The 13,928-nt window shown below is 39.2% G+C and overlaps 1 protein-coding gene across 1 annotated transcript in view; it reads left to right on the top strand.

The window, feature by feature from the left end:
• The first annotated feature begins 1,669 nt into the window (after positions 1–1,669).
• Positions 1,670–13,928, top strand: part of LOC307023943 (melanopsin-A-like) — a 75,557-nt gene continuing 63,298 nt past the window's right edge. The window contains exon 1 of the mRNA XM_079657645.1: positions 1,670–1,812. Coding sequence (XP_079513771.1) covers positions 1,684–1,812 — 129 coding nt within the window. The 5' untranslated portion in view covers positions 1,670–1,683. The remainder of the gene's footprint in view (positions 1,813–13,928) is intronic.

Below are 13,928 nucleotides of genomic sequence, written 5' to 3'. Positions count from 1 at the left end.
CCAGCCTTGTGGCCTATAATGCGTGTTACATCCCTCTTTTGCGCTGACTCGTTGCTATCATGTCAGCTGTCAAATAAAATAAAAATATATTAAAAAGGTCCTTAAAAAAGGCAAGCAAATTGTTTTTCCCAAAGTTTTAAAACGGTTCCTTTATTAGATCACAACTGTCTATACTGAGAAGCATTTGGCATGAAAAGCCTTACAGTATGTGCCAGAGTGTCTTCCTGGGGGGCAATCAGATGGCTGCCTCGATTAAACTGACTAGTCAACTAAAAACGTCACAGAGATAGCATGGGGTTTGGTTCAGAGGCTGAAAAGTGAGAAGAGAAAGATGGTAAATAGCGCTCCATCCGTACAGAGCCAATGTAAGGATGATAATATTAAACCTGGTTTAGAGGAGGCTGCGCTGACGTCCTCATTTAAACAAACATGTTTTAAGCGAAATAAGCCCACATTAAATTGGCCCAGTATATGTGGCATCCAGGGGTGGATCTAGAAAAATATTCATGGGGTGGCAAGAGGGTGGCAGGAGATTTTGAGGGGTGGCATCCCCTGGCAGAAGTATATGCTGATTTAATCGCATGTCATATCAATGAATGTTAACTTGGAAAGCCACACTATTTATATTTTAACTCAATAACATTTGGTGACATTATTGTGGCACATCAGTAAAGCCTTAAATAGAAATATATAAGGTGGCAGACAAAATGTAATGAATTTTAACTGAACAATAACTGATTGAGTTTGTTTCACTCTTAGACCAGCAGGGGTACCAAATCTATGCAGACTGCTGCAATAAGTACATTAATTAACTCCCATCGATGTTTGTCTGAATGAATATGATACTATTAACAATCATATAATTCCTATCAGCTGTCAATCGCTGTTATGATTCACATATTCTCTTATTATTGAAAAAACTATATTTTTTGGAGGAGTTAATGATGAATGTTCCGCAAGATGCTTGCTCACCCTCCTTCAAATTTGAAAGAATAAATTACTATCATGTATCAAAATTCATAAGAATCAAAGGAACAGTTCAGCGCCCCACAACTTTACTGCAAACAGTTACAACCTTGACTTTACATCAGAAAGAACACACATTAAAGAAGTGCATCACTTAGGGTTAAAAACTTGTATCGTGCTAAAACACATCGCTGCAGTTATTATCCAGTGGAAAGCCCTTACAGTACGTAGGCTACTTCTGGCCTAGTTATATGAAAGTGGTTACTTTTGTCTGGCTGGGTAGCAGTGGCGGCCGGCCCATAGGGGCGCTAGGGGCGCCGCCCCACCTCTTCCCACATTACAGATTTAAATAAAAAAATTTTTTTTTTTTTTTTAAATATATATATTTTTAAATATATATTTTTAATTTTAATTTTTAATGAACAAGGTAAATATTATATAATTATTATCAGTAAAATGTATAATCTACAATAAAATCTCGTTTAAAATAGTGTTACGATGTCTAAAGTTACTGATAAGTCACATGTTTCCTGCCTGGCCTTGCCCGTGTATCATTACCCTCTCTCATCTGGGCGCTAAGAGAGGAGCCCTCAACCAGTGCAGCAGCAGCTGACTGTTGCTATCTGTAAGCTATGGCTCCGAAACATAATTTCAGCCAATCAGCGTCGTCAAATCTGACGATCACCGGGCGCCAATGTCAGCGCCCGGTGCAGGGTTATGGCTAGAAAGGATCCGTCTTGTGTAAAACTCTCGCGAGAGTTTGCGAGTCACGTGGCTGAATGTTTACGTTTGACAGGCAGCCTTTCAGTTACGATCGTTAACATCAGTGGGCCACAGCAAATGATGGTGAGAAGCTAATCTATCTATTAATTATGTCAATTACAGGGAGTGTGATTGTAACTGTGTGTGTGACTAGCTGGATGCAAGAGGTAAACACTGTCTTTTGTTCCCCATGCTTGCTCTTCAAACAGCCGGGGACAGATACTATGTGCCCGTGCCACACACACACACACACACACACACACACACACACACACACACACACACACACACACACACACACACACACAAACACACACACACACACACACGTGATATAATGATGGGTTTAACAGGATTGACAGAAAATAGTGTTAGTGTTTCAAAAGATAACCACATTGAGCAAACACTGGTTACATATATTTACTCTGAGCTTTTGCATTACTATCTACTTCGTTTTACATAGTTATTTCGAATATGCAAATGCATTGCAGGTAGATATATAATAAGAAATAGCTGTTAGATTAACGTGTTTGGAACACAGATTGTAGACCAACTAGTCTTTGACCGTGTATCCTGAGCTTGATGGGTTCTTTGTTTTTAACATAAAGAGGGGGTGCACCGTTCCTGGAGGTACTGCAATACCAGGTCGATGCGTGGAGTGGACGGAGCAAGCCCCTATTCCATCTCCCTATTCCAAAAATCAATTTAATATATGGTCCCCGGGTAGGGGACGTATCAGATATTAAACTGATAAGAACAGATACTACACTTGATCTTAGCCAAAAGGCCGAGAAGCGATACTACAATATGTTCCACGGAAATATAGTAATTCTCCGCACAGTTACGCTAACTCACGGTCACTGATGAAAAACAGGAAAACCTATTCTAATTAACAATAGAGTTAATGGATACATTTATGTAGTCGTCATACAATACACATAGCAGAGTTGATGATGATTTACTGCGATTGGGTCTGCTGCAAAATATATCGTGTTTTCACTGTGTGTGCTTTATGTGGTCTGTTGGATGGTAACGTGACGCAAGGCATGATGGGAGTTTAGCACGTCTTTTATTATTATTTACAATTTCATTTAGAAATGCAAATGTAATCGTTGACATACGCACAGCTTGCAATGCCCCTGACTTGTGTTATATTTTCATATCGTTTGTTTTAAATTGTTCACGCAGAAAGAAATTGTATAAAATAAGATATTGTAGACTGTCTCCAGAGGCTGCAGGTAACATGGAGAACAACGCCGCAATGCAACAAACATAGACCTCACAGAACTGTGGAATTCTCCCGTTCTGCATTTCCCAAAACGTCACTTCTAAAGTGATTAACACCGAGCAAAACAAAGAGGCCACAAAGATGTGTAATCATAGAGAGGAGTTGGCCTGAATGGTTGGGTAAAGTAAACGTTATTGTTTAATTGTTATATTTAACCTACGTTGTGTATTTTTAACAGAATTAGAGCAACACAAATTAGTACTCCTCGCAGCTCAAGCAGCACCCGTCCAGAAATAAGTACATTAAACAGCCGAACCACAGGACGATTAATGCTAACTGTATTAATCATATTTTTGTAACTACATCACGTTTTTTTTTTTAAAGAAAGAAATGTTGCAAACCAAGTAAACCCATGGGCGTAGGAAGCATCATCTAGTACAGAGGTGCCCAGTACGTCGACCGCGGGGGCAATGCTGGTAGATCGCGAGTCATTCATAAATTAAAAAAAATCCAGCTCCGTTAAAATAGACAAAACAGGTTTTGATCCCTCCTCCCTTGGCCTCCCTGCCACTTAATTCAGGAGTTGACTTGATTGACAGAAAAAGCGACCTATTGCTTTCCAGTCTGTTAACACAGAATGCAAAGCGATACAAAATCAGTCAAGTGCCGGGAGAGACAAACAACAAAATGAGTGCGGGAACGAGCAAAAAGCTAAAGACATACCACTTCCACACAGAATGGGAGGGAGAATCTTTTTTTGTGATGTCACATTCAAAGGTTATTTGCCTTATTTGTAAAGCAAGCGTCGCTCTGCCAAAGAAAAGTAACGTGGAGAGGCATTATCGGAGTGTTCACAAGGCATATGACAGCGACTTCCCTCCGAGTAGCGAGTTGAGAAAGAGAAAGGTCATGTATTATTGCTACACAAACATTATCTCTTAGTCTTAGTGTCGCCAACTCGTTTCTAACATGCAAAAAGACAAACAAATGCGTCTATGGTCGGTGTATTTTCTATCTTTCCAATCCAGAAGAGATCTCTCTCTCCCCCGTCTGTTTGCAAGGGGGCGGGGCAGTTTACACACACGCACCTGCTACATGCAGCAACACACGGAGGAGATGGTGGAGAGAAGCGCTCCAAGGTGTGGTTACATGTTACCCGTCTTGAGGTGGACAATGCTCGTCACCAAAAGTGTTTAGCATGTAAGGGCGGTAACACGAGCAATTTGTCTAAACATTTAGCAAAAGTGCACCACATTCAGACGGAGGAATGCACCGGGTTCGACTGTCTTTCTAGTAGCTCTGTAGCCCCATCCACGAGTAACGTTTCCACGTCAGGTGTTATGTATGCTAGCAGCAACACACGGAGTTAACTACATTATACAAACATGGGTTAATGATTAGAGGTAACTGAGTTATTTATTTTGTTAAAGTTTCAGCTATTCTGTTTCCAGTTCTGTCATCAGATTATTTAATAAGATTTGTTAAAACATTGTTGTTTCTTTTGATGTGAAATATTATTTATTTAATTCAAATAAAAAGCAATGTTAATTTTGTTCACAATTTGTTAAGTTAATTTAATAATATATGTATTTTTGAATCAAGTATTCATCTTTATTGTCTTCATTGTTAGTTTCCACATGCCTAAAACAACCTCAAACTAAATCTAAAAGTTGATGGCTAAATAAGAGCGTTTGAGAAATTGCGCAAGGCACACAGTAGTCCGAATAGTCGATTAATCGTTTCATTAATCTATAGATTAATCGATAATCAAATTAGTCGTTTGTTGCAGCCCTATTGTAGTTATCCCATGTAAAAATAAAACGTGTTATTCAGCAACCCTTGCAATTTGGGATTTTATTTTTGGTTGGTAGACCTCGGTTAGCTGGTCATTTCAAAAGTAGCTCACCAGCCAAAAAAGTGTGGGCACCCCTGATCTAGTAGTCTATAGAGTGGCGAAGTCACGCCCACTTATTTCCGCATCACGGGACCTTATTCCGAAAAAATAATACATTGAAGTCAATGGAGAGAGAAAACTTATCTTTTGATCCCGTTTGAATTGTGCCATGAATTACACATATGTTGTTTGTCAATCTTGAAAAATAATTTCCATGTCAAAAAAGTCAAAGTTTGTCTTAAAACTGTTGAAATATAAGACAATGAACAATACGAAACTAGAAAGACTACAAATCCCGGAATCGCGTAAGTGCTGTCATAACCAGGGACGTGCACAGACATTTGGAGGGGGTATAGAGAACCGCAGTGACGCGTCGTAAAGAGTCCTCTCCTGTCAGAGGGCCTTTCTCACTTCGGTTAAATGGATTCCTTGCGTCGCTCACTTGCGTCATTTCCCTGTGACTAGTCCCTCCCACCAGGGAAGCATGGAGGGACGCAAGGAAACCACGAGAAGCAGGGAAATTAGTTTTAAGAGCAATAGAGAACCGCAGTGACGTGTCATAAAACCCGGAAGTAAACTTCTTCCGGTTCCTTCGTCAAAAACCAATGCAATTTCTCCATAGGATTTTGGAAAATAGCTCGAAATAAGGTCTGTGGTTGACACACATTTAAGAGAGGGATCACGTTTTGTTCAGCCGGATAATCTCCACATGTCAACCCTACTTTTATAATTTTTGAATCATAAATCTAGTCGCCAGAAGCAAAATGCTAACGTTATGCTATAAACGAACTACAAGCCAGTACAGCAGCAGGGTCGCACGACTTCAACGTCACGCCAACTTAAGATTGTTAAAACTGACTTGCACTGAAACTGCACTTTGAACAATTTAAATATATTAACATTTTAAACTGTATACCTCGGTTATCTAGGCCCTTTTTGTTTTGTTTAATGTAAGCTGAATTTGACTTTCGCATGCTTGCATATTTTAACAAAGCTTTTCATTTTAGCCACACTGAATTTAACTAGAAGTCATGGCTGTGTCAATTACCAGTCTGATATCGTTTTACAAAGATGACAAGAAGAGTGTAGATAGAGGAGAGAACCACTACAAGTCAGGACACGTAACAGTGCAGCCTAGATGAAGGTGTGCTTACCGGTGTTGTCAGGGCTAGCATGAGGGACAAGGTTTATAGTGTCGGTGAGTAGTGATAGCAAGAGTACCGTTAACCTAGAGTTAATTTATTCACATTAATTCCCATCAACAAATCAATTGTATGTATCACATTAAATCTTTATTAGGCAAGGCAAGTTTATTTATATAGCACTTTTCAACACAAGGCAATTCAAAGTGCTTTACAAAAAATGAAAGACATTAAGAAAATGGCATTTAAAATCAGTCATTAAAAAGAAAAGCTCATAAAATAAACATTAAAAGAAAAAATACATGGATAAAAGTTACAGTGCAGTCTAAGATATGAATAGTTCAATTAAAAGCAGCGACAAAAAGAAAAGTCTTCAGCCTGGATTTAAAAGTAGTAAGAGTTGCAGCAGACCTGCAAGTTTCTGGGAGTTTGTTCCAGATATTTGGAGCATAATGACTGAACGCTGCTTCTCCATGTTTAGTTCTGACTCTGGGGACAGAAAGCTGACCCGTCCCTGAAGACCTGAGAGACTTGGATGGTTCATAATTTAGCAAGAGGTCAGAAATGTATTTTGGGCCTAAACCATTCAGTCCTTTATAAACAGCAGCAGTATTTTGAAATCTATTCTTTGACACACAGGAAGCCAGTGTAATGACTTCAGAACAGGAGTGATGTGATCCTCTTTCTTAGTGTTAGTGAGGACTCGAGCAGCGGTGTTCTGAATCAGCTGCAGTTTTCTAATAGATTTTTTAGTGAGACCTGTGAAGACACCATTGCAGCAGTCCAGTTTACTGAAGATAAAAGCATGGACACGTTTTTCCAAATCCTGCTGTGACATTAGTCTTTTAATCCTAGATATGTTCTTTAGGTGATAATAGGCTGATTTAGTAACTGTTTTAATGTGACTGTTGAAACCAATAACTAATTTAACCCGCTCACAAGAGAGCCCACCTCCGAAGATCATGACTGGCTGAGGGACAGACTCTGGGGCAGGTTTTCAGGAATTTCTTGGCTTCCCTCCCCCGAGCCAGAAGAGGAACACTGCAGCTTGGAAACACTTACTGTTCCTGAAATTATCAAATCTGTTGGGCATCAGGGACCTGAGGCAATTGTGGCAAGCATGGCATTGTCTGAACAGCAACAGAGGGCAATTCAGGTGGCTACCACTGGTCAGCGAACTAGCCCAAACTGGCATTTGTTCAGGAAAGGAAGGTTGACTGCCAGCAACTTTGGAGCTGTCCTGAGGTCAAAGCGTGTGACTGCTTCCTTTATTGCCAGGGTGCTAGGGCAACAACAGGCCCTTGATGGTGTTTTGTCTGTACAGTGGGGGACTATGAATGAATGTGAGGGCGTCAGGGCATTCACCACTGCAACCCAGATGCAGGTCCATGAGTCAGATTTGTGGCTCTCCCTATCAGGATTGTTGGGGGCATCTCCAGATGGTCTGGTAGGGTCTTCCGCTGTGCTGGAGGTAAAGTGTCCCTACAGAGCCAGGGAAATGACAATTAGTGAAGCATTGCAAATCAAGGGCTTCTGTGTCAGTAAGGAAGGAGAAACATTCAGCCTGCGTGAGGAACATCCTTACTGGCACCAAGTGCAAGGTCAGCTTCACCTCACTGCAAGAAAGAAGAAGAAATAAAAAAATTGTGAATTTTTTTTAATTTACATTTACTCGTCTTTGCAATGTTGTTGTTGTTAGAGTGTTAGGTTTCCTGTCACCTCGTCTGTTGGGAAGATATAAAATATTAGTTTCATGGAAGTCACACCGTCACATATAAGAGCATTAAGACATACAGTACATAGGCTAAAACAAAACATCTAAAGATACAGGACTGTCTCAGAAAATTAGAATATTGTGATAAAGTTCTTTATTTTCTGTAATGCAATTAAAAAAACAAAAATGTCATACATTCTGGATTCATTACAAATCAACTGAAATATTGCAAGCCTTTTATTATTTTAATATTGCTGATTATGGCATACAGCTTAAGAAAACTCAAAAATCCTATCTCAAAAAATTAGAATAGTTCCTCAGACCAAGTAAAAAAAAAAGATTTATAACAGCAAAACACAATCAAACATTTGAAAATGTCCATTAATGCACTCAGTACTTGGTTGGGAATCCTTTTGCACGGATTACTGCATCAATGCGGCGTGGCATGGAGGCAATCAGCCTGTGGCATTGCTGAGGTGTTATGGATGCCCAGGATGCTTCAATAGCGGCCTTTAGCTCATTAGCATTGTTGGGTCTGGTGTCTTTCAGCTTCTTCTTCACAATACCCCACATATTCTCTATGGGGTTCAGGTCAGGGGAATTTGCAGGCCAATCGAGGACAGTAATGCCATGGTCAGTACACCAGTTACTGGTGGTTTTGGCACTGTGGGCAGGTGCCAGATCATGCTGGAAAATGAATTCCTCATCTCCATAGAGCTTTTCAGCAGACGGAAGCATGTAGTGCTCTAAAATCTCTTGGTACACAGCTGCATTTACTCTGGGCTTGATGAAACACAGTGGACCAACACCAGCAGCTGACATGGCTCCCCAAACCATCGCTGACTGTGGGAACTTCCCACTGGATTTCAAGCAACTTGGATTTTGCTCCTCTCCAGCCTTTCTCCAGACTCTGGCGCCTTGACTTCCAAATGAAATACAAAACTTGCTTTCGTCTGAAAAGAGGACTTTGGACCACTGTGCAACTGTCCAGTGCTTCTTTTCCTTAGCCCAAGTCAGACGCCTCTTCCGTTGTCTTGAGTTCAGAAGTGGCTTGACCATGGGAATACGGCTATTGTAGCCCATTTCCCGGACACGTCTGTGAACAGTGACTTTTGATACCTGGACTCCAGCTTCAGTCCACTGTCTTTGAAGCTCCCCCAAATTCTGGAAGCGACTCTTCTTCACAATGCTGTTAAGGCTGCGGTCATCTCTCTTGGTTGTGCAGCGTTTCCTGCCACATTTCCCCCTTCCAACAGACTTTTTGTGGATGTGCTTTGAAACTGCACTCTGTGAACAGCTTGCTCTTTGAGAAATTTCTTTTTGTGTCTTACCCTCCTGATGGAGGGTGTCAATGACGGTCCTCTGGACAGCAGTCAGATCAGAAGTCTTCCCCATACTTGTGATTTAGTTTACTGAACCAAGCTGAGTGTTTTTCAAGGCTCAGGAAACCCTTGCAGGTGTTTCGAGTTAATTAGACGATTCAAGTGATTCGTTGAACACCCTACTAGTATACTTTTTCATGATATTCTAATATTTAGAGATAGGATATTTGAGTTTTCTTAAGCTGTATGCCATAATCAGCAATATTAAAATAAGAAAAGGCTTGCAATATTTCAGTTGATTTGTAATGAATCCAGAATGTATGACATTTTTGTTTTTTTAATTGCATTACAGAAAATAAAGAACTTTATCACAATATTCTAATTTTCTGAGACAGTCCTGTATAACCTTGCACTTCGATAAGTCTCGGGAAGATTTTCACTATTTTATAGATGAAAATTGAACTAAAGAAATAAATGGTAGATTAATCCATATTGAAAATAGGTGTCAGCTGCTACACTAATTATAATAGTTATATTTCTTAATTAATTAAGATAAGATATTACTGTATTGATCCCAATTTGGGAAATGTTTGTGTTGCAGCAGCATAACAAGAAAAACAAAATATAAGTTATTATATATACAAAAGTATGTGAGGGATGGAATATTAAATTGAATATAAATGTAAAATGTAAATGTGATTTTACGTCCAAGAGAAGCTATGGAGCAGAGAGTTCTCTGCCAGCCAGAGGTGATTTGTTATTAGTTCAATATGTCAAACTGATTTCCCTGACTACAATCTTTAGTTACATGGTGAAACGTTATGCTGCTTGTACTAATTAGACTTATCATATAAGCCACGCAGGTTTTAATAGGATGTATTCATTATCTTTACTTATGTTGCGGTCTTTTCAGCAGCGCCATCTCTAAAACAGCGATACAGTCACTACCCATCATTTACATTTCACCGTGACATGGACAAAAATGTAACGTCAGCTTACCTCATGACACGAATCCAGACTCTCCTTTGGAAAACATCGACCGGGAAACGATAGAACAAGCACGTTTCATGCGAAGACCTGTGACTTCAACCCGGAGCAAAGCAACAAACCATTGCGTAGCTAACTAGTAGCGCTAGCTTTAGCTAACGTTAGCTAACGAAACGAACTGCCGAGTAAAATTGGAAAACACTGGTAATTAATTATTCTATGATTTGTAAAACTACGGTGTTAAAAACGACCATTTCAAAAATGCAGATTCTAATGGTCAGATATAGATATACAGATACTAAAGATAGGCAGGTGCTTGCTTTCAAGAAGAACACAGGGGAAAACAAACTTAGAGGGAGTGTTTACGTGTTCGGCGTAATGACGTAAAACGGCCTCGACAATTTCTGTAGTCCTTTTCAGCCACTCGGTAACAACCATCGTTTTTCAGACACGTAAACTCTTCAAAAATCCCCAGTGCGGTCACTGCTGATGTATTTAATGTCGTAGAACAAAACGTGATTTATCTCTTAAATTTATGTCAACCACAGACCTTATTTCGAGCTATTTTCCAAAACCCTATGGAAAAAATGCATTGCTTTTTGAGGAAGGAACCGGAAGTGCTAAAAATGCTAACTTACTTCCGGGTTTTACGACGCGTCACTTCGGTTCTCTATTGCTCTAAACTGGAAAAAGGGCCTCCCCCCCGAAAAAAAACATAAGACCTTTTGAAAATTGTAACTTATTTTTAATGTAAAAGAAACCAAACGATTATTACATCAACTAAATTGAACAGTAATTCACTTCTCATAACAAAATAATCTAAGGCGACTACTTGCATTCGGTAACTTGATTTTCAAAATGAAAACCAGGGACATGTTTTGTTTTGCGGTCCATATCTCATTAAAATATCTCATGTTAGTAACTATTAAAGACAACATGGGGACAATTCTGTTCTAATGTAGTTTGACCATTGTAACTGCTGTGCAGACATACTGATAAAATAGGGCCTCTAACTAATTACCTTAAATAAACTCACTAATTAATGAAACCAGTTCAATACGCATTATTCTTATTCTTATCATTCTTTATGAGCGCAGTAACGGTAAGGTATCTATTACTTATTTATTTTAGTATTCCATAATGAACTGTATTCTTGTTTTACTGTCATATAGTATTTCATACCTGTTTTTCCTTTATTCTCTTATTTTTAAAAAAACGATAATGATCATATGAAGGTGTGCCGCGGACATAATTTTTTGAATAATTTGTGACCAAACCGTTTGAGACCCACTGAGATAACTTAGACTAAAGTTAAATATATCTAAACACTCAGATTCCTTTAGCCCAACTGAGTCTCTCGGGGTCTTTCTCACTTCTCTTATTTTTCATTTCCTCGCTCCTCGGTCTCGGTCTCACCGGAAGTTGATTTGTCTGCGCCATCTTGAGTAGCGTCCCAATGGCCTTATTTTTGTCGGAGGAGCGAGGAGCGATAATGGAGGAGCTATAATCGAGGAACCACCAGACCATCCTCCGATGAAATCCTCAGACACTCGCCCCGCCTTCTTACTGTGTATCGCTCACTTATTGGACAATGCAGTGCATGCACTGATGTGATGCTTCTTGACATGAGAGCAGTTTCCCAGCGGAGTGAATAAAATACATGAACCTCACGGGAGTCACTCCTCAGTTTATACCGTCTTTTGTGTCAATTAATGTATAATTTAGTTACAAATATGTGATATATCTGAACAACAAAGTGGTCAAAAATCATTTTATTCATTTTTTGGAAACATTTTCATGATCGCTTTTTTTGTTTTACATTTTCATTTATTATCATTTCCATTCAGTAAGTCATTAAGTGCTATTTAAAATTTTAATTTGCTATATATCCGAACAAACAAAGTGTGCAATCCAATTAATGTTAATCTAACTGGGTTTTGATATATAACATATCTCTTTTTCTTCTGTCAATTATTTTATTTATTTTGTGCACTCTAATCAATATTAATCGAACTATTGTTCGTTTATACATTTTAAGAATGGCGTTGATGATACAAATGTTTGTGTCAGTAAATGTGTACTAACAGAGGCGGGGGTGTGTGTGGAAATAACGGTGACAGAGCTGCTGTCAGACGATCAGCTGTGCAGCGTCATCACAAACGGACGTCGCTTCACGTGACGCTCCGGAGGAAAGGACGTCCCATAGAGAACCGCAGTGACGCGTCGTAAAACCCGGAAGTAAGTTAGCATTTTTAGCACTTCCGGTTCCTTCCTCAAAATGCAATGCATTTTTTCATAGGGTTTTGGAAAATAGCTCGAAATAAGGTCTGTGGTTGACACAAATTTAAGAGATAAATCACGTTTTGTTCTACGACATTAAATACATCAGCAGTGACCCCACTGGTGATTTTTGAAGAGTTTACGTGTCTGAAAAACGATGGTTGTTATCGAGTGGCTGAATAGGACTACAGAAATTGTCGAGGCCGTTGTACGTCATTATGCCGAACACGTAAACACTCCCGCTAAGTTTGTTTTCCCCTGCGTTCTGCTTGAAAGCAAGTACATGCCTATCTTTAGTATCTGTATATCTATATCTGACCATTAGAATCGGTATTTTTTAAATTGTCGTTTTTAACACGGTAGTTTTACAAATTATAGAATAATTAATTACCAGTGTTTTCCAATTTTACTCGGCAGTTCGTTTCGTTAGCTAACTTTAGCTAAAGCTAGCGCTACTAGTTAGCGCTACTAGTTAGCTACGAAATGGTTTGTTGCTTTGCTCCGGGTTGCAGCCACAGGAGGCATGAAACGTGCTTGTTCTATCGTTTCCCGGCCAATGTTTTCCAAAGGAGAGTCTGGATTCGTGCCATGAGGTAAGCTGACGTTACATTTTTGTCCATGTCACGGTGAAATATAAATGATGGGTAGTGACTGTATCGCCGTTTTAGAGATGGCGCTGCTGAAAAGACCCCAACGTAAGTAAAGATAATGAATAAATCCTATTAAAACCTGTGTGGCTTATATGATAAGTCTAATTAGTACAAGCAGCATAAAGATTGTAGTCAGGGAAATCAGTTTGACATATTGAACGAATAACAAATCACCTCTGGCTGGCAGAGAACTCTCTGCTCCAAAGCTTCTCTTGGACGTAAAATCACATATACATTTTACATTTATATTAAATTTAATATCCCGTCCCTCGCATACTTTTGTATATATAATAACTTATATTTTGTTTTTCTTGTTATGCTACTGCAACACAAACATTTCCCAAATTGGGATCAATACAGTAATATCTTATCTTAATTAATTAAGAAATATAACTATTACAGTATAATTAGTGTAGCAGCTGACACCTATTTTCAATATGGATTAATCTACCATTTATTTCTTTATTTCAATTTTGATCTATAAAAATGTCAAAATAGTGAAAATGTTCCCGAGACTTATCAAAGTGCAAGGTTATATCTTTAGATGTTTTGTTTTAGCCTATGTACTGTATGTCTTAATGCTCTTATATGTGACGGGGTGACTTCCATGAAACTAATATTTTATATCTTCCCAACAGACGAGGTGACAGGAACACTCTAACAACCACAACATTGCAAAGGCGAGTAAATGTAAATTAAAAACGATTCAATTTTTTAAAATGTCTTCTTCTTTCTTGCATTGAGGTGAAGCTGACCTTGCACTTGGTGCCAGTAAGGATGTTCCTCACGCAGGCTGAATGTTTCTCCTTCCTTACTGACACAGAAGCCCTTGATTTGCAATGCTTCACTAATTGTCATTTCCCTAGCTCCCTAGGGACACTTTACCTCCTGGCAATAAGGGAAGCAGTCACACGCTTTGACCTCAGGACAGCTCCAAAGTTGCTGGCAGTCAACCTTCCTTTCCTGAACAAATGCCAGTTTGG

Source organism: Notothenia rossii (genome assembly GCF_949606895.1).
Source record: "Notothenia rossii genome assembly, chromosome: 11".
NCBI lineage: Eukaryota > Metazoa > Chordata > Actinopteri > Perciformes > Nototheniidae > Notothenia > Notothenia rossii.
Note: the sequence above shows the minus strand (reverse complement) of the source record. Positions and strands in the feature narration are given on the sequence as shown.